Source organism: Hylobates moloch, unplaced genomic scaffold, assembly GCF_009828535.3.
Source record: "Hylobates moloch isolate HMO894 unplaced genomic scaffold, HMol_V3 SCAFFOLD_6, whole genome shotgun sequence".
NCBI lineage: Eukaryota > Metazoa > Chordata > Mammalia > Primates > Hylobatidae > Hylobates > Hylobates moloch.
In genome coordinates this window covers 70,447,697-70,468,976 of record NW_026652281.1, presented here as the reverse complement: position 1 = coordinate 70,468,976, position 21,280 = coordinate 70,447,697, and the positions used below count along the sequence as shown (strand labels likewise).

At 39.0% G+C, this 21,280-nt stretch overlaps 1 protein-coding gene across 1 annotated transcript in view; it reads right to left on the bottom strand.

Annotated features, from left to right (window-relative positions):
- The window catches only part of WDR41 (WD repeat domain 41), a 185,396-nt gene extending 171,919 nt beyond the window's left edge, over positions 1-13,477 (bottom strand). Inside the window, exon 1 of the mRNA XM_058440779.1 lies at positions 13,395-13,477. Coding sequence (XP_058296762.1) covers positions 13,395-13,433 — 39 coding nt within the window. The 5' untranslated portion in view covers positions 13,434-13,477. The remainder of the gene's footprint in view (positions 1-13,394) is intronic.
- Positions 13,478-21,280: the final 7,803 nt, after the last annotated feature.

The following is a 21,280-nucleotide window of genomic DNA, read 5'->3' as shown; positions in this document are numbered from 1 at the left end:
CTAAATGTAGCTACACCCTCATTTCAAGTTCACCACCCAATAGCTCATCTCTCCTTACCTGGTGCCTCCCTCAGAGACACAGAATGGAAATAAAGTGAAAAGTAATTCTTCCCCAGCTCCTTTTCCTATTCATAAACGTCAAGGCTGAATCTTTTAAAAAACAGGAAGGGTAACATCACACTCCGGGGACTGTTGTGGGGTTTGGGGAGGGGGGAGGGACAGCATTAGGAGATATACCTAATGCTAAATGACGAGTTAATGGGTGCAGGAAATCAACATGGCACATGGGTACATAGGTAACAAACCCGCACATTGTGCACATGTACCCTAAAACCTAAAGTATAATTAAAAAAAAAACAAACTTTTAAATTATTTTTTGTTGATACATAGTATTTGTACATATTTATGTAGCACATGCGATATTTTGTCACATGCATAGAATGTGTAATGATCAAGTCAGGGTATTTGAATCCATTACCTCAAGTATTTACCATTTCTATGTTCTGGGAACATTTCAAGTCCTCTTTATAGCTATTTTGAAATATACAAAACATTGTCGTTAACTACAGTCACCCTACTCTGTTATCAAACATTACAACGTATTCTTTCTATCTAACTGTATATTTGTACCCATTAACCAACCTCTCTTCATCCCCACCCTTCCCATCCTCTGGTATCTATCATTCTACTCTTTTATTTTTTTTTTTTTTGATGGAGTTTCTCTCTTGTTGCCCAGGCTGGAGTGCAATGGCATGATCTCGGCTCACTGCAACCTCCACCTCATGGATTCAAGTGATTCTTCTGCCTCAGCCTCCCAAGTAGCTGGGATTCCAGGCATGCGCCACCATGCCTGACTAATTTTGTATTTTTGGTAGAGACGGGGTTTCTCTATGCTGGTCAGGCTGGTCTCGAACTCCCAACCCTAGGTGATCCACCTGCCTTGGCCTCCCAAAGGGCTCAGATTACAGGCATGAGCCCCCGTGCCCAGCCCATTCTACTCTTTATATCCATGAGATTGATTTTATTAGCTCCCACATATGAGTGAGAATGTGTGATACTTGTCTTTCAGTACCTGGCTTATTTCACTTAACATCATGACCTCTAGATCCATCCATGCTGCGGCAAATGACATGACTTTTTTTTCTATGATCAAATAGTATTCCATTGTGTACATATAGCACATTTTCTTTGTCTATTCATCCTTTGATGGACATTTAGATTGATTCCATATCTTTGCTATTATAAATAGTGCAGCAATAAACATGCAAGTGCAGGTATTCCTTTGATATAGTGATTTCATTTCCTTTGGATAAATGCCCAGTAGTGAGACCATCCTGGCTAACACAGTGAAACCCCGTCTCTACTAAAAATACAAAAAATTAGCCAGGCGAGGTGGCGGGTGCCTGTAGTCCCAGGTACTCGGGAGGCTGAGGCAGGAGAATGGCGTGAACCCCGGGGGGCGGAGCCTGCAGTGAGCCGAGATCGTGTCACTGCACTCCAGCCTGGGAAAAAAAAAAAAAAAAAAAAAAAAAAAAATGCCCAGTAGTAGAATTTCTGGATTTTATGGTAGTTCTACTTTTAGTTTTTTGTTTGTTTGTTTGTTTGAGAAATTGCCACACTGTTTCCCATAGTGGTTGTACTAACATATTCCCACCAATCATCTATAAGAGTTCCCTCTTCTTTGCATCCTCACCAGCATCTGTTATTTTTTTGTCTTTTTTTTTTTTTTTTTTGAGGCGGAGTCTCGCTCTGTGGCCCAGGCTGGAGTGCAGTGGCTCAGTCTCGACTCCTGCAAGCTCCGCCCCCTGGGTTCACGCCATTCTCCTGCCTCAGCCTCCCAAGTAGCTGGGACTACAGGCGTCCGCCACCATGCCTGGCTAATTTTTGTATTTTTAGTAGAGACGGGATTTCACCAAGTTAGCCAGGATGGTCTCGATTTCCTGACGTCGTGATCCACCCGCCTTGGCCTCCCAAAGTGCTGGGATTACAGGCATGAACCACTGCGTCCAGCCCTTGTCTTTTTAATAACAGCCATTCTAACTGGGTAAGATGATATCTCATTGTGGTTTTCATTTGCATTTCCCTGATGATTAATGATGTTGAGCATTTTTTCATGTACCTGTTGGACATTTGTATGACTTCTTTTGGGAAATGTCTATTCATGTCCTTGGCCCACTTTTCAATGGGGATTATATGGTTTTTGGTTTTTACTACTGAGTTGTTTGAGTTCCTTGTATGTGTGGACATTAGTCTCTTCTCAGATGCATAGTTTGCAAATATTTTATCCCATCCAACAGGTTGTCTCTTCACTGTTGATTGTTTCTGTTGCTAGGCAGAAGCTTTTCATAATAGTTTAATATAGTTCTATTTGTCCATGTTTTAGTTGTCTGCGCTTTTGAAGTCTTAGCTATAAAATCTTTGCCTAGACCAATGTCCTGAGGTGTTTGCTCTATGTTTTCTTCTAGTAGTTTTATAGTTTTAGGCCTTATGTTTAAGTCTTTAATCCATCTTGAGTTGACTTTTGTATATAATAAGAAACAGGGGTCCAGTTTGATTCTTCTGCATGTGGATATCCAATTTTCTTAGTACCATTTATTGAAGAGGGTGTCCTTTCCCCAGTGTATGTTCCTGGCACCCTTGTCAAAAATTAGTTGGTTATAAAGACGTGGATTTATTTCTGGATTCTCTATTCTGTTACATTGGTGTATATGTCTGTTTTTATACCAATACCATGCTGTTTTGGTTAACAGAGCTTTGCAATATATTTTTGAGTCAGGTAGTGTGATGGCTCCAGCTTTGTTCTTTTTTCCTCAGGATTGCTTTGGCTATTCAGGCTCTTTTCTGGTTCCATATGAATTTTAGGATATTTTTTTCTATTTCCGTGAAAAAATGACATTGCTATTTTGATACGGATTGCATTGAATCTGAAGATTTCTTTAGGCAGTATGGTTATTTTAATTATATTAATTCTTCCAATCCATAACCGTGGGATGTCTTTCCACTTGTTTATATCCTCATCCATTTCTTTCATCAGTGTTTTGTACTTTTCCCTGTAGAGGTCTTTCACCACCTTGGTTAAATTTATTCCTGCTTTTGTTTTGTTTTGTTTTTAGCTATTGTAAATGGAATTGCCTTCTTGATTTCTTTCTCAGCTAGTTCTGGTGCTTTACATGCTCAGAGAAACTTTTCTAGTAATGAACTAAGAAATGATCTCTGAAAATATAGTCTTTCAAGGCTCAATCTTTAAAAGTCATCCTCAGTCTTAAGCAAACTGGCATTCTCATAAATTGCTATTGGGGCTTGTTAAGCCCTTGTGGAGGACATTTTGTCCTTAAGTTGTTAAGCCCTTGTGGAGGATGTTTTGACATTATCTATAAAATTAAAAATGGAAAAGTCTTTGATCTAGCAAGTCTACTTCTAGAAATTATCCAATGCATATATTCAGGCACATGAAATGATAAATGTTCATTATTCACTACAGCGTAATTATAATAGGAAAAGACCAAAACCAACCTAAATGATCACCAATAGGGGACTCAACTGATTATATTACATCCATACATGAAATACTACGTAACTGTAAAAAAAAAATGAGAAAGCTCTTTAGGTACTGAGGTAGAAATCTCTCCAATGTACACTATATGAAAAAAGTAGTGTACAGAACAGGGAAACAGAATGTTACCATTTGTGCACTAAAAGGGGAAAGAACATATAATCAAATTGGTTCTTAATGCATTTTTAAAAAATCTCTAGGATACACAGGAAACATAACAATGACTACCTGTTAAGAAGGAGAATTTTAGTATGGGGGCAGAGGTGGAGGAAGGCTTTCTACTATAGACTCTTTTATATTTTAATTGTTAACCATTCTACCCTCTCCAAATTGATGAGTCAACTTTTACCTCCTAATGAGCTGCCAAAAATGCTACTGATTGAACCAGCCCTAAATAAAATGATGAAGATTGTCCTTGGGATCCTCGTCTGACCTGGACAGTTTTCTGCTTCTGCTGTGTTAGCACACATTCTCTCTGCTCCTTACTGTTGTCTGCCCTAAATTCTCAAAGCCTTCACCACTGACCTTCTTCTCCCTACCACTCCACATGCCCAAGAATCCTTGCCATAAATCACTTCTCTGCCAGATTTCCCAAAGCGGGGGTTACATACACTCTTTATTCATTAGTAGTGGGTATTTTGTTGTTGTTTCCCTCTGGGGGTGGCGTGTGGTGGAAGTTGCCCAATATAAAATCCTCTTCCTATTTAGAGGAATCCATTTTGTGTATAGTCTTGTGAGAGGCTTTGCTCTACGGGACCAAAAGGGACAGATCCTTTGTTTCTGTACTCCCTGAAGGGCAGAGCTGCTTAGAACTCTGGAGTTTGGAAGAATGACCCAAAGACAAAGGCTCAGATAGGACTGATTGATGGAGGAATGCATGAGGATGGCAGTATCCACAGACACAGCAGCTGGCTGGCCAGATTGTTAAGGCTGCCTAGTGTCTAGGGCCCTCGTGGTTCCTGCCCATTTTCTAAGCCTGTTCCTTGGGCCTCACAGACTCATTTCTGTGAGTCTCCATTATCTGTCCAATAAGCCCTTTGTGCTTAAAACAATATGATAGGTAAAAAAACTTTGACTGATAGACTTTAAACAAAAACTTGAGAACCTATCATAAGCAGGGAAGGATATAGGTAAATAAAATACAAATGTGATTACTGTTCTCAAGAAGACTGGCATCTAATTTGGGAAATATAAAGAACGAAAAAAAGTGTGTGTGTATATGTTAAGAAATGGTACGGTCAAAGAACAAAGAAAGAAGTCAATGATTTGGAGCAGTTAGGGAAAGCTAGAAGATGTGGCCCTCCCAAGCAGAATTTGCCTTTCATACCTTCCAAGCAGAATTCACCTCTCTTCACAACTACCCTTTTTTATCTGCTATCAAAATTAGCTGTTTACACACCAATCTTTTGCATAGTCTATGAGTTCCTCGAAGACAGATATTATATGAGCCTAACTAGTGCCAGAAAAACTCATCCATCCATTCATTTAACACATGGAGCCAGAAACTGGTCATAAGGTGTCTGATAAGCTGATTGCAAGGTGTTGGGATGAGGGTAAGAGGTGAGAAAAGGAGAGGTAGGATAAGGAAAGAAAAAAGCCTTCCTACAGGGGAGGAAACAAAGTTGGGAAAATAGAGTGCAGACATTATTTGGTGCATTGAACACCATGCTACATATCAGGAAAGATGGCCAACTCAAATGGATACAGGAACAAACAGGAAGTGTAAATGACTGGAGTGACCGAGCTAGATAAATGTAATAGAGGCTGGGTGTGGTGGCTGCAATCCCAGCACTTTCGGAGGCCAAGGACGGAGGATCACTTGAGGCCAGGAGTTCGAGACCAGCCTGAGCAACACAGCGAGACCCTGTCTCTACAAACAATGAAAAATTATCCAGGTGTGGTAGCACACACCAGTAGTCCCAGCTACTCAGGAGGCTGAGGAGGGATGAGCACTTGAGACTAGGAGTTTGAGGCTGCACCAAGCCATGATTGTGCCACTGCATTCCAGCCTACATGGCAGAGTGAGACCCTGTCAGAAAGAAAAGAAAAGAAAGTTTAAAAAAAAGCAATGGGATACCATGCAGCCTGGGGTGAGGTCATGCCTTGCCCCAAAGCATTTAATTAAAAAGGAAAAAAAAAAGCACTTTGCCAGTAACTCAAAATAAGTTTGCAGGTCACATACTACCAAACTGTGACTTCTGTGGGAAGGCCATGGAGAAGTTTTTGAGTAAGACACAAACAGGATTAAAAGGATAGATTAAGAAGACAAACCAAGCAGTAGTACACATGGAGAGAAAAGCAAAAAGCTCAGGAGGATGAGCAAGAAACAATAAGGCTCTGAATTAGGATAAGAGTAATATTATCAAACTATTATTAGATATTAGATCAAACTATTATTAGATAAAAAGTTGATATGGAACTGAACAATGAAGGTAAGGCTATCAACACTTGAACCCACTGATCAATTGTAGCATCACTAAAACGAAGAAATAGAGGAAGGTGTGATAGATGCTACAAAGAAAACTTCCACAGGACTTAAGTTATTAGATGTGAGACAGAAGAAGAAGGGAGAATAGAAATTAATGACTATTTCCATATTTTAAGCCTGGTAGTTAGATGAATAATGAGGACACTGAAAGATACAGGGAAAGCAAGAGGTAGAACGAGTTAGCAAGAGGGTTACTAGAAGCAGCTGGGTGCAGTGATAAGAACATCAAATTGGATAGGCATTCTGCCAGGTCTACCACTACTTACCTTGAGTAAACACAACCTCTGGACCCTGTGTCCTCCTCTAGTTTAATCTAGATCCTCTGTATGATTCTTCTAGATATGGCATTCAAAGATAAGTGTGATTTAAACACATTTAAGGTGTCTCAGGATAATGAAGAGGGGGAAAGACTCCCTATGGATTTTTTAAATGATGTAAATTTCTTCAATAATATACACATACATGTGGAAAACATATAAAATAACTTTAAAGTATATGCTTATCTTTAAGTAGCATATAAGTGGATTTTAAAATACTTTTTGCTGACTTTGTATATATTTGAAGTTTTCAAATAATTGCCTATATTTATATTCTCCAATTCTACTCCTTCCATTCTCACTTAAATGTACTCCAATCAGGCTTTTGCCCACATGAAACTTTATGGAACTACTTTTTTATGTGGTAAAATATGCATAAAATGCCGGGCACGGTGGCTCACGCTTGTAATCCCAGCACTTTGGGAGGCCGAGGCGGGCGGATCACGAGGTCAGGAAATCGAGACCACGGTGAAACCCCGTCTCTACTAAAAATACAAAAAATTAGCCGGGCGCGGTGGCGGGCGCCTGTAGTCCCAGCTACTCGGAGAGGCTGAGGCAGGAGAATGGCGTGAACCCGGGAGGCGGAGCTTGCAGTGAGCCGAGACTGCGCCACTGCACTCCAGCCTGGGCGACAGAGCGAGACTCCGTCTCAAAAAAAAAAAAAAAAATACATAAAATAAAACTTACCACCTTATGTATTTTTAAGCATACAGTTCAATGGCAGCCGTCCACAAACTCTTTTCTCTTGCAAAATTGAAACTCACCCATTAAACAATAACTCCCGATTCTCCCCCTACCAACCCTGGCAATCACTATTCCACTTTCTGTCTCTATAAATTTGACTGCTCCAGGTACTTAATGTAAGGGGAATCATACAGTATTTGTACTTTTGAGATGACCTATTTCATACAGCAAAATGTACTCAAGGTTCATCTATGTTGTAGCATGTGTCAGAATTTGCTTCTTTTTAAGGCCGAATAATATTCCATTGTAAAATGTTGATGGGGAATTGTTACAATGGAGATCAAGCTGTTACCACTTCAACATTAGATCCCTGGAAGTAGGAAAAGCAAACATTACATGCCTCCTGATGTGAATCTATGAAATATTCACGCCCAAAAACATTGGGCCTAATTCTGATTAAGCCTGTAGGGGCTTCAGTATCTAACAGTTACTATGGCCCATGTAGATACTTAAATTTAAAAAGTAAAATAAAAAAATCAGCTTCTTCATCACAATAGCCACATTTCAAGTACCCAAAAGCCACATGTAGTCATTAGATAGTGCGTATACAGAACATTTCCATCATTGCAAAAGTTTTATTGGATGGTGCTCTTCTGTACCTAACTCCATTTAAAACAAATGTGGAGGAGAAGGGGATAAAGGAACAAGTTAAATGACACCAGAAAGAAGTGAACAGTAAAGTTCAGAAAACAGGGCATTCTACAGAACAATAAGTACATGGCAGGAGGAAGTGGGAAGAGAGGAGGAAACCATGCTAGATTTTAAAAGACATAATCTATGAAATGTCCAGAACGTAAAATTTATACAAATAGAAAGAAGATCAGTGGCTGCCTGAGGCTGAAAGTGGGAGCAGGGATTGACTGAAAATGGGCTGGAGGAAATTTTGAAGGGTAATGGTAATGTTCTGAAACTGGATTATGATGATAGTTGCCCAACTCTAGAAGTTTATTAATGTCACTGAATTGTCTAAAAAAGAAAAAAAGTCTTAAGACAACTCTGTTGTATGGACCTTGTTTGGACCTGACTCAAACTAATTCTAAAGACATTTTTGAGATAGTCAAATAAATTTGGTTATGGATTAAATACTAAAAATATATCATTTATTTTATTGGGTGCAAATGGCATATTTGTCCATATTTTTGAAGATGTTTATTAAAATATTTATAATGTCTGAGATATGCTTTAATATACTACAACAGATTTTTTAAAATGGGAAAAAGAATGAATAAGTAAATAGGATACAATCTTGACAATTACTGAATCTAGGTGATGGATATATGGTAGTTCATTGTACTATTTTTTCTACATTTGAATATGTTTGAAGTATTTTATAATTTAAAAAATTAATGGTTACTATAATAGCCTCTCGTGGTCAATACCATATACCAAGGCAATAATGAGTTTGTGTGATTCTCCAATATTGCCAGCAACTAAGACACCAGGTTATCATTCTAAATCTCAGTTTTTAAAATTACTGCAAGTCAAAAAAAAAAAAAAAAAAAGGCTGGGTGTGGTGGCTCACGCCTCCTGTAATCCCAGCACTTTGGGAGGCTGAAGCAGGTGGATCACTTGAGGTCAGGGGTTCGAGACCACCCTGGCCGACATAGTGAAACCCTGGCTCTACTAAAAATCCAAAAATTAGCCGGGTATAGTGGCACATGCCTGTAATCCCAGATACTCGGGAGGCTGAGGCAGGAGAATCACTTGAACCCAGGAGGCAGAAGTTGCAGTGAGGCGGGATCACACCACTGCACTCCAGCCTGGGAGACAGAGTGAGACCCTGTCTCAAAGAAAAATAAATAAATAAATAAATAAATAAATAAATAAATAAATAAATAAATAAAATTACTGCAAGTCTCCAAAGTAAAATTAAATTGCTTACCTTTAAATCATCATTTGAAATTTCAAAACTTTATATAAACCTACTCTTTTTTTTTTTTTTGGTGGGGGAAGTTGGGGTGGGATAGGAGGTATATGTATATATTTTTTTCTACCAACACAATTTAGTCTCTCCTCGTTGCCTACTTTACACCACACAGGTCATGAAGTAAATCCATCAGCATTCTCAGTAACTAGCCTGTGATAAATAAGCCTGGCACCAATGCAATGTATTTAAGCCCTTTCAACAGCTTTTTCTTTGTGCACATCTGCAGGCTTTCCATGCACATCTGCATACAGAATCCACAACCATGATCTGCATTATAATTAATGTAGCAGCACATCTGACCAGGTCCACAGAGTATTGACGTATAACCAGTTTTGAGATCTGCAGGGAACTAAGGATGCCCTGGGGAGAAAGTGAGGCTAATTTCAGATCAGGCACTGGAGAAGCTGTAAGTGGTAAGACACTTGTTCTCCTGAAACAGCTATGACATCGCTGGAGAAAATCTTAGTGTGCACGTATGTGTGTGTGTTGCATACACATACGTTTACTTCAAGTCATAGTTTCTCTCCTCTTGCACTCCTTACCACATCTCTCATATACCCGCTCTAAATGACCAAGCCACAGCCCAAACATTTACATACAGATACATTAAAACCTTAGAGAAAAAGCCGCCTTTGGTTACCACTGACGGAAAATCACCGAAGCTTGGATTCTAGTAGTGGTGTATAGCACGCACAGAAATATCAGACCTAAACTACACACCCCTCTCATTCTATTCCCTTGGTAGTTAAGACTTTCTTCTTCTTCCCCATCCTATTCCATTAAAAATGTTTTTACTTTAAAATCTAGATAGAAATCTCAGGACTAGGCCAAGTTCCTACTTACATGCATTTCTTCAACGGCCTTCAGGGACACTCACTGTCCACATCCATTGTTCTATTCCACAGCTAAAGCACAGAATGTGGGCCCATGAAACTCAGCAAGAAGCAGGGCAACTTTATTCTGTATCTTTTTAGCCTAGAATGCTGAGTCAGCACTGTCCAATAAAGCTTTTTGCGATGATATCCAATATAATAGCCACAAGCCACATGTGGGTTTTGAGCACTTAAAATGTGGCTATTGTGACTGAGGAAGAGAACTATTGATTTTATCTAACTTAAATGTAAATAGCCACATGGTGCTGGTGGCTACCATATTGGACAACGTTGCAGTAAGTGAAAGACTTTCATTTGTTGCGTTTTCACTTAGGAGACTTGTTATATACAAAACATTCTTTAAAATAATTTTCTGTCTCTCTCATCTACACACACACACACACACACACACACAGAGATACATTAAATCTTAATAGTGCTTAACTCTGGGCGAGCATCTATAGAATCAGACATTCAAATATATTTTGAGTGAATAAATATGTTTATATTTAACAATTTTTAAAATAAACAGGTAATATTTAAAAATCAGAGAAAGCTATAAACAAATATCATAGTCATTAAAACTATGCATATGAACATATATATGGATATGGAAAATAAACAGAAGAAAAATGCAAAACAAAATACAAAACGCCATCTATGTTTTTGATCATAAGTACTAAAATATTAGGTAGGTATGTGTCAAAGGATTGAAAGGGAACATAATCCATGAAAATAACCAGATGCAGCAACAGGTTATAAATGGATTTTGAACATTTGTATATAAGTAAAGTTTTAGAAAAAATAAACAAAGGTTGAAAGGCAATGCAATTTAAAGGACTGAGTGTAGGAATAGTCTCATAAAACCTGAATGTTGGAAGCAAATAACTACCCATATGAGTGGCAACTTGAGGGCTGAGGATATGGAGGCTGAAAGAATTCCAGTTGTGGGCTGCAGAGGGAGATGTAACTAGAACTGAGAAATCGATGACTTAAGAAAAAGAAGGGAGAAGAAAGCTTGTAAATGAGAATAAGAGAGCTAATGAGGAATAATGTTAATATTCAGTCAGTAAAAGACAACGTTGTTCCAAGGCCATTGACTGAGAGGTCAGAAAGGCTCAACATTGCTTTCCAGATGTGACCCACTCCTGAGGTTAGCATCAATCATATTTAATTCCCCTGGACAGGTGAAGCAATTGAAACAATTGTTCTCAAACTATTAAATGGGATTCCTAAGCCCCATTCCCAGGGCCTGAGAAATGCTGATTTAAAAGAATAACTTGCTCTAAATGTCTGGTATAGGAAAAAGTGTATGAACACTCTGATGCTCTTTATGGATAAAATCTGTCTTCTATTTAATAAAGATGACTAAACAAGTTTTTTTTTTTTTTTTTTTTTTTTCTGTTTTTGAGATGGAGTCTCACTTTGTCACCCAGGCTGGAGTGCAGTGGCACGATCTCAGCTCACTGCAACCTACGCCTCCTGAGTTCAAGTGATTCTCCTGCCTCAGCCTCCCAAGCAGCTGTGATTACAGGTGCACACCACCATGCCTGGCTAATTTTTGTATTTTTAGTAGAGATGGGGTTTCACCGTGTTGGCCAGGCTGGTCTTGAGCTCCTGACCTCAAGTGATCCACCTGGCTCGGCCTCATGAAGTGCTGGGATTACAGGCGTGAGCCACCACACTCAGCCTAAACAAGTTTTTTGATGACTTGGGGAACTTTAGTGCCTATGACCACAGCCCCTTATTGTTTCACAGAATTTAATAAAGAAGGGGGACCAGAGAAACTGTCTTTAAACATGTGAGGACCTGTCAAGCAATAAAGATTGAAGACTTGCTTTGTGGGACATCAAGGATAAGCCAGAAGGGGGATGGTTTCAGTGTGATATAACGACGTTTTAGAAGAAATGGGATCCCATAGAAGGTGGTGGGCATCCTGTCCATAAGCTATGCTAAGTGACAATTTGGTCTATAATTTGTGTGAAGAATTTAACCAGCAACAATAAGATTAGATGACCAGTAACCTCCCTTTCTACACCTTGATACAGCCTACCTGACGCTAGTAGAATTTACTACTGTTACAAAATAGAACTTAAAGTTCATTTGAAAGTATTTTATTTTACATATAACTGCTTCATGGTAATTGCTTCGTGATGATTACATAAGCAGCTCACATCAATATGATTTTTACTTTTACATGGAAAATCATTTGATTCCTCTCTCACTTTTCTGGTACCTAAAGTCAAAGTCGATATTGCATTTCCCTCACACCATTCCAGGATCATTTATTCAACAAATAATTTTTGCCATCTAATAAGTGTCAGGTACCACGCATTCCGGCCAGGAAAATAGCTAAACTAATCATCAATACACACAAATTAAGAAACAAAAGTCTTGAATCTGATTCTCCCCACACTCAGGTTTCATGGTCTCAACCTATCCCTGTGTTCCAGGGCAGACTTTCCTGTATTACACCCCTAGAGACCCCCCAGTTTTCCCTCTTACCCTCACCCCCATTATCTGAGAGGTGCTTGAGCAACATGTCCAGCTGCTGCTTCTCCCCAGACCTGACCCCAAGTCCCGGTGTCTCTGATGCAGTGGAAATTGGGGGCCAGGAGGATGAGGACTACTTGTCTAGAGGGAACAACAGGATTACCATAGGGAAGGAAGAAGAAAACTCAGGGCAGGATATTACACAGTAAGAATGAACCCTGGGAATTTTAAAGCAGAGGACTAGAGCTAGGAAAGGAAAAGGCGTGTTTTTTGTTTTTTTGTTTTTTAACAAGGGTTAGGTAGTCCTACCGGAAAGCCAGGAAACAGAGGTGACTCCGGAGCCCGGGGCTTTGCATAGGAGAAGTCAGCAATGCCAAAAGGTGCCTCTGTATACTTAGCAGCTGTGAGGCAATCAATCCCTCGGGGAACCTGTAGGCTATCACTCTAGTAAAGATGATGTTTAAAGAGGGGACACTAAGGGAAGAGGAAATTACTACTGGTACTTTTTTTCTTATCTTATTGTGAAATACGTCCGAGAAATAAGCATATATATATGCTATATATAAAATATACAGTGTAAATAATAAGAAACCAAATACCTGTGTTCCCACCTCCAAAAGAAAATTTTCTTCACCCCTTTTGCTCCAGCTCCTTGAACTTTCCCAAACAATTAAAGTAGATTCTTCTCAGGTGTGGTATAATTTCCTGAAACTGCAGAATGGCCCCGTGCAAACTCTACCCACAACATCACCCTTGCTTGCCTCCTACTGCTTAAAAGTTCTTTTAATGAATTAAGATAAAAATATTCTTTCTATACTAAAATTAAAGAGTTTAAAATAGAAAGTTAGCATATTGTTGTAAGTCTATTTAGTCAAAATGTAAATGATCCCAGCTAATTTCCTGTTTTAATAGGGGAAAAGAATTTGAAAGATAAGGTCCTATGACCCTGAAAATATTGGGGGATGAAGAAAGCTGAAGGCCCAACAAAAACTTCACATACCTCACCAGTTTCCCCTGGACTTGAACAATTAGCCTTCATGCATACATAAAGAGAGGTTAGGAGGAGAGATACTTCCTGGTCTGTGTACCTGCGCTCACCTGAGCAACCACTAGGCTGCCCATTCTTTTCATTCTCCCATGTGGTCACAGACACCTGGTGTTGCCTTGGCAACGAAATAAATATGCTGAACTGCCCCCTCAGGCTTCTAATTCTTTGGCCATTTGTTCCACTAAGTTTACACAAGGAACTGGTACTATTTGAATCTAATTAATCCAACCAAAATTTACTGAGTGCTTCCTATATGAGTATATGTCTAGGTTGTCTATTTTCTAATTTCTCCTTTTCAGTTAGATGATATGCAAACCCCATGGCACTAATTGTTTAAGGACAGGAATGAGGATTCTTTTGCACAGCCATGTTTGTCTATAAGAAGTTATTATATCCTTGCATGTTCCACTCTTTCTTTCCTACTCTGTAAAACAGTTCCTACACAGTCCCAATCCCTTCCCTGGGTCCTATTACAAGGAGGCTAATGATGTTGTCAGTGGCAGCAACTCTTCAGCAGAGCATTGATATTATGAGCTTACCTTTTCACCACCATAACACAACGCTGACTTGACTCAGAATCAGAGCCCCTATCTCCAGATAAAAAAAAAAAAAGAAAAGAAAAAAAGGGACAATGCCTTAAAAAGAAACAGATTAGACAAAGACCAGTCCAGGCATTTGATTATGTTTAAACTGAGTTGCACCGGGCGCGGTGGCTCACGCCTGTAATCCCAGCACTTTGGGAGGCCGAGGTGGGCGGATCACAAGGTCAGGAGTTCGAGACCATCCTGGCTAATACAGTGAAACCCCATCTCTACTAAAAATACAAAAAAAAAAAAAATTAGCTGGGCGTAGGTGGTGCAAGCCTGTAGTCCCAGCTACTCGGGAGGTTGAGGCGGGAGAATGGCGTGAACCCAGGAGGTGGAGCTTGCAGTGAGCCGAGATTACACCACTGCACTCCAGCCTGGGAGACAGAGTGAGACTCCGTCTCAAAATAAATAAATAAATAAATAAAATAAAATAAACTGAGTTGCCCCACACTAGTCAGCAATGTAGAGTTAATCATTACTAGAAATGGTCAGCATTGGGAAATAACTTCAGATATTAGATGAGGAAATGGAAGTGCACAACCTCTAAGTGACTGAACTAAAAACACAGTCAGGTAATGGCTGATCAAGGACTATAACTATGTTTTCCAAACCATGCATTTCTTCTGGGTCCCCAAATATAGCAGAGTCATGACTGGACAAGGATTGTTCTTCTGTAACTAAAAAACAAACAACCTCCCTCCCTGAGAAGCAATACTCTCCTAACCTGAACCCAAAACAACCCCTATCAGAAGCTCAAGGTCTTCCTCCGGAGTTCTTCTGCCTAAGGAGAAAATTCTCATCATCACTCTTCAAATCTAAAATGGCTTATGGCATACAACCAGTTCTCAAAGAAACCACTAGGTTTAAAATGAAAATGAAGCTCTTAAGTCTTCCAACAGGGAAATCAAAGATAGCTGGTTTCCTGGCAAGTGTGTGCTCCTCCCTCCATTGTGGGAGACAATCCAGTCACTGGAGTTTCTAAAAGTGGCATATTAACTCTTCCAAGATAACAGGGCATCATTCACTAAATTACCTTTTTGAAGACATTACATGGTACCCCAGTTCTTTGGAAAAGGTAATTAGCTCCCCATGGGTGACTAGTTTACTCCAAGTGAGCACTGTGCTCATCAGAGGACAAGGATGATCTCTTTTTGTGGGAATAAAAACATTATCTTGCTTGTCAGGAGTGATTTATTTTTTACCTTAATAATGATGTAAGCCCTTTACGATACATATTTTTAATTGGTAACTACCCCACCATGATAATAGATCATAGCAAGTGCAATAAGCTGGGAGCTTTAACATCAACACATCTGACCTAAATTCAACTTAATAAGCATCTATTGCGCACCTAATATGTGTCAGAGTCTATGCTAGATACTGGGAAATTACATTGCTTAAATGTATCCATTTGGGGAATATCAGTGATACTAAAACACTCCATCAGATTATGAATGGCTATTAAAGTGAGTCTGGCAAGTGGCCCACCATGTCTTGCCTTGGTCATTAGAGATTTGAATCCGGTTAATGTCTCCACATTTAAGAGATTAGTGGAGAATTTAGTAAGGATATATATAAACACAAGAAACATACTTTAGAGATCTGAAAATAGCCACAAGGAAAGGTCAAAATAATTCCAACAGAATAAAACGAAAGTGGAGAATAAAATCCTAAAGGGTGACCTTGTTGTCCTATAAGACCCAGTTCCTCCAGGAAGCCTGGCCAGGAATTCTACCCACAATGATCTCCTGCTTCTCTGAGTTTCCATTGCATTTGAGATATAGATCAGTGTACTTAGCACTTGATCAATCCATTATAACTTGACTTGTATGATTTTCTTTTTAAAATATATTTGTCTTATCTCTCCAATTATATGATAAGCTCCCTGAAGAGCTTGGATGTTATATATTTCTCTGGTACCCCCACCTACAGGCTTTGCCAACAAGCACAAAAAAAAATTGTTGACTTATATGTAAGTAGGAAAAACATGTTAAATGAGAAAACTAAGAGTGTTTATCACCGAGAAAATAAGATTATGGAAAAGACATGTTCTATTCACTGGCTATTCATGTGTTCCACATTTGCCAGTCTTCTTGCAATTAGGGGAAGCCTTATAATAATTTCTTAGGCACTGGACCATGAGTAGAAGTTTCTGGACCAAAGCATAAAGAATGAGTTTAAACTTCTAGTTTGTTCTTCCTCCCACAAAGACCATGGAAACCCCATAATGGGATGATTAAGTCACAACATGAAACCTGCTTGGATCACTGGGTCACCACATGAAGAAGAGCTCTCCTAGAGATTCACTTTACTCACAGAGACATTTGTGTGAGCAAGAAAAAAAAATCCCTGGTTGTGTTAAGCCAGAGATGAATTTTATCTGGTACCATAGCATAGCCTAGGGGTATTACACTGACTGATATTAATAAAAGAAGACTAAAAAGAAAAATCATTTCAGTAGTAAGAGCTGTGATAGAAAGTCCTTCCTGAGGTAACACTATAGAAGAAAGATCTAGGAGACAAAAGACAGACTAGGCTCAATGAAAGGAAGGACTCTGGCAGGCCAATAAAAGACATCTACCTTGCATTCAAACAGAGCCCGCAAGTCCACTTGGTGAGAAATAAAAAAGGGACAACTGTGGTCAAGAAATTTGAATGAGATGATTTCAAGGTCCCTTCAAATGCTAAGATTTTATGATCTATGTTTGGCAATGGATTCCTAATATGTGGAGGCCAGAATAAGGACATGCAGTTTATGCTGAGTGGTAATTCTTTTAATAATATACAGAAGCAACATCAAAGTATCTCCCTGTAAAATCTTGCAGGAACAGACAAGAAAAGCAACAAAAGACCCAAGGATCCTCTTCCTTCCCTGTCCATCTACAATGCCACCCCCTTCAAAGTACTCCTAGGGCTATTTCACAAGTTTATTGCCACCTCAGCTCAGAGCTTGTGTCACAAGGAGATGACTTCATTGATAAAGATTTCTCACAGGATTAAGAGCCTTCTCGGTGGCTGAAATATCTTGAAATAACCTCTGGAAAGAGGGTGAGGTTCCGTAGGACAGGAGTGTTTCTAGACTCTTGAAACCATGTGTTATTTTGATGCAGTTATCATGTCCTATCAAAGTATCTCTTGTTTAAATTACAAGGGTGGACTGTTAAATTTCTAAGTACAGATATTTAGTTTTATTCCCTGAAAATATTTTAAAAGTAAGGGAAATGTCTATATGTTACAAACACAATGGTAATGCTTAATAACCTGAAAATGTAACTTAAAGAATGATCTCTGCCACTTACTAGGGATGTGACCTTTGGCAAGTTACTTAGCCTTCATGACTCTCAATTTCTTCCTCTATGCAACAAGGGTTAAAATATCTACTTCATAATGGTGCCATGATTTAAATGAGATAATGAGCTGTGTCAACTAAAAAATGGAGTTCAAATGTAAGGTACTGGAGGGAAAGTAATGAAATAACACTCTCTAAAAATGTTATTTTTGAAATCAATGTTGGAGTACCTAAGCATTAAGATAATAGACTAAGATAATTAATAAAGCAAGGGTAGCAAAAAGAGAGACCAGTTCAGCTTCACTTAACTCATTCAGAATTGTGCAATTAGCAAATCTAAAAAGAACTTATTTTAATTTCAGTATATCTATGTTTTGTTTTATAATTTAATATTTTTATTTTTAATTTCATAAAAATCACCTATAATCTTTTCCGTGTTAAAAAGCATCTACAGTTCTTAATCTGACCTTGAGTTTATCTTTAATAGATTCAATAAAGACTAGGAACAAAAGTATATAAAGCCTTACGACAGTTCAGTGAAAGATGCAAAGAACATATACTATATATGTCATGTGGGTTAATTATATATTTCCTGGTACTTGTGAATTACTTCAACACAGAATTGAGAGGGATTGTGGCAGTGTGAGCAACTGCAACAAGTGTAACTCAAATAAAATGGGTCCGAAGATGGAAACTGAGATATATGGGATATTTGATCATGTGGATTGAAGATGCAGCTTAACGGTAATAACAACTAATTATGCCTGCTTAAAGACAAACAACTTATGAGTGCAGGGCTCGGAAGGCCGAGGGTGTGAACTGTGGTCCCCATGCCATCATTTGTATGGCATGTATGCCATCACCAAAATCAAAAGATGGCTCTCTTTTGTCAGGTCAAGTGAAAAACTCTGTACACAGCTCATACCCAGAACTCCTTAATGGCACGTTTTAGTAAGTCTTCTAAATCCAAGCCTTGTTTTGATAGTGTACACGTTAGAAAAAGCCAAAGGCATTGTTCTGTGTCTCTCTGTAATGGCCACATGCTAAATCGGCCATGGTTCCTATACCAAAAGCTCTGCGCTCAGGAGACTTAGCAGAAAGCCGGGCAGGGGGTGCCCCTCTTTGTTGCCACTTTCATTTTTAAAATAAGTCATAATGTCTGCATTGGATACGAAGATGGGTTTACAGCTATTAGCCATCATATTAATAATTTAGAAAATACATGCCCAATCACTTATGTTCTTTCAATTCCCTGTGAACACAGCTGCAACCCACATTAGAAGTGAGGGTGAATGGATATTTTTCAGATGAGATATTTGGGCTGAATTATTAGGGTAGCCTGTACTACAAAATTACTAATAAACATTGCTTCTGGCTCAATTTAGCCTGAACTCAGTGAACCTAGCCAATGGTGACAAATCAAAAAGTCTGAAATGCCCAGTGAATGAATCTAACTAATCAAGGAACCCTGTAGGAAGTAGATGCCAGGATTAATGAGCCAGTGGTTTCACCATGCCATGCTGTTATTTCTTCACATAAATGCCCTCAGATGAGATTATCTTTATGTCACGAAAAGGAGAAAAGGAAGGTTACATTATTTCAACTGACAGGTTAACTACTGCCATTACTAGAATACACATATTTGTGGGCTAAGTTTTTTCTTTATCCTAAAAATTTAAATGTAAGGTCCACAATATAAATTAAAAACACATTTTCATTTTTGGGAAAAGCTGTCATTGGGGGCACCAAACATAAATTGTCCTAAAGTTAGAATTTCCTCTTTATTTCCTCTGCATGTCTATATGCACATCTACCTTGATTTACCCAAACTGCTCTGCATGCTGTTTTGTATTCAGTATCTAACATCATCTTCAGCAGGTTGCATTCCCATATCATATTTCCTCCACCATCAACAAAAGGTAATCTAAGTGCAACATCATTACTATACCATCACTTGTATGGCATGTATGATATTTAGTACCAATACTGAGGAAAAAATAAAGATACAAGGATGAACTTGTATATTAAAATAAATCAATCATATGGTTACATCATAATGGATTGTTTCCAGCTAGCATGTGGTGTCAGTATTCAATACCAAACAGGCTACTCAGCAAAAAGTACAATTATTAGAGGCAGGATATCTAGCATGTTGTACTTATCTACTTTGTGTTCTGATACTATTCAACATTATTGTCTTTATTCCCTTATTAAATTTACTTAATTATTATTAGATCTTTAACAATTTTGAGTCAGAATTGCTGTTAATGATGAGTAAAAAAATTATATGAAGCATTATTCTGTTGTTAGATTTTTCTCCTTCAAAAAGCAGAAATCTTTCAGGCTTGTGATTGAGGTTCTTATTCTCCTCTTTTTATCTTTGCTAAACCGTCAACCTTAACAATTCAGGCCTGCTTGCCTTCCCTTAACCTAATGGCATATATGACTTTAAAATGTTCAGGATTCTTAATACAAAAATCTATTGCTATAGAAACAAATATTAGCCCAGAGTCAGGTCAAGTGAAAAACTCTGTACACTTTATTATAATATTGATAAATAACCACTACATTATGAAATATAAGTATCTTTGAAAGCATCTATCACTTGAGTTGATTTGCAACTTCTCATCAGTGTTCTGAGTTGGCCCATCTTTTTCCAATGAAAGATCCCATTTCCCTTGCCTTTGAGAAATACAATTTTTAAAGATTCCATTTAGCATCCTTTATTGCATTCCTACATCATAAAGTTATGCTTTATAGCAGCATAAAAAGCTGTAAAATTAGCATCCTTGTAAACAACATTCCATGAGCACTGGTGAAGCAATCCATAATTTGTACCGATCTCTTAAATGTGACTTGAGATTACAGTATCCACGATTTCAATTTTTTTTTAAAAGGAGCACCAACATAAAACAAGCGAGAATATGATGAAATGTAAAAACAAGGAAAAGTATTTTTCATTAACTCATATTTTAGAAATTTGGTGGTTGTGTGCTGCTAAATTCTTGGATGACTTCTCAAATACAGAAATGTTCCATTATTGTATGAAATTCAAAATGAGCATGTTTTCTCTTCTTTAATATTTTAATGTACTAAAAACAATCTTTAGGAAAGTGTATAACTGAAATATTCTGTGAACCCACCCACCAGTTTACCTCTAATTAAAATTCCTAAGGTAACATGAACAGATTTACTTTATCATTAAAAATCATAGCTTTTTGTTCTCCTCTCTGAGGAGATTCCATTGTGTTCTCTTAGTTGAGTAACGATTACAACAGCTCCTCAAATTCACATGTAGCCCAGCTGTATTGTATTTTAGCAGGAGGGTGTTTTTTAGGGTTTACACTCTGAGGCAACCAAATGAGAAGTCTTCCCGTGGGAAAAGGGGTGCCCTCTCAATGCCTATAATGACCATTAAATTTCAAACCACAAGATTGATTTCGGTTAGCCTTCCCAAGGAAGCCTGTGATATCGATTTGCCTCCAAGTTTAAAACACACCGCAACCTTCCCCTCGGCCGACCGAAGAAACGGCATTTTTTTCCTACTCCTTTGGGGCAGTCCCTTGAGCACGTGGCTGAAGTCGAGGTTAGTACGCAGCCAGCAGGGACCCTGAGAGGAAACCAGAGCAGCCCCGGGTTTGGGGGAGCCCTGGTAGGCGCTGGTCGTCCCGGACACGCCTCTTCTGGAGAAGCGCGTTTGCCCCTTACTTGGGAGGCCCCGGGTATCTGAAGCGGATCCCGGGTCTGGGGACATGAAGGGGCGCCGTGGCCTTAGGGAAGGCCCCAAAGAGGCCTAGGCCCCGGAGGAAGCAAGAGCCGCGGCCTCGCTTCCACCGCGTTCCTGGGGCCAGACACGGCTGGGGCGGCGCCGGAGAGCGAGAACTCCAGGCTCCGAAGGCCGAGGGTGCGAATTGTGGTCCCCTCCCACCCACGGCCTCCCCATCATGCGCACGCAGCCCGCG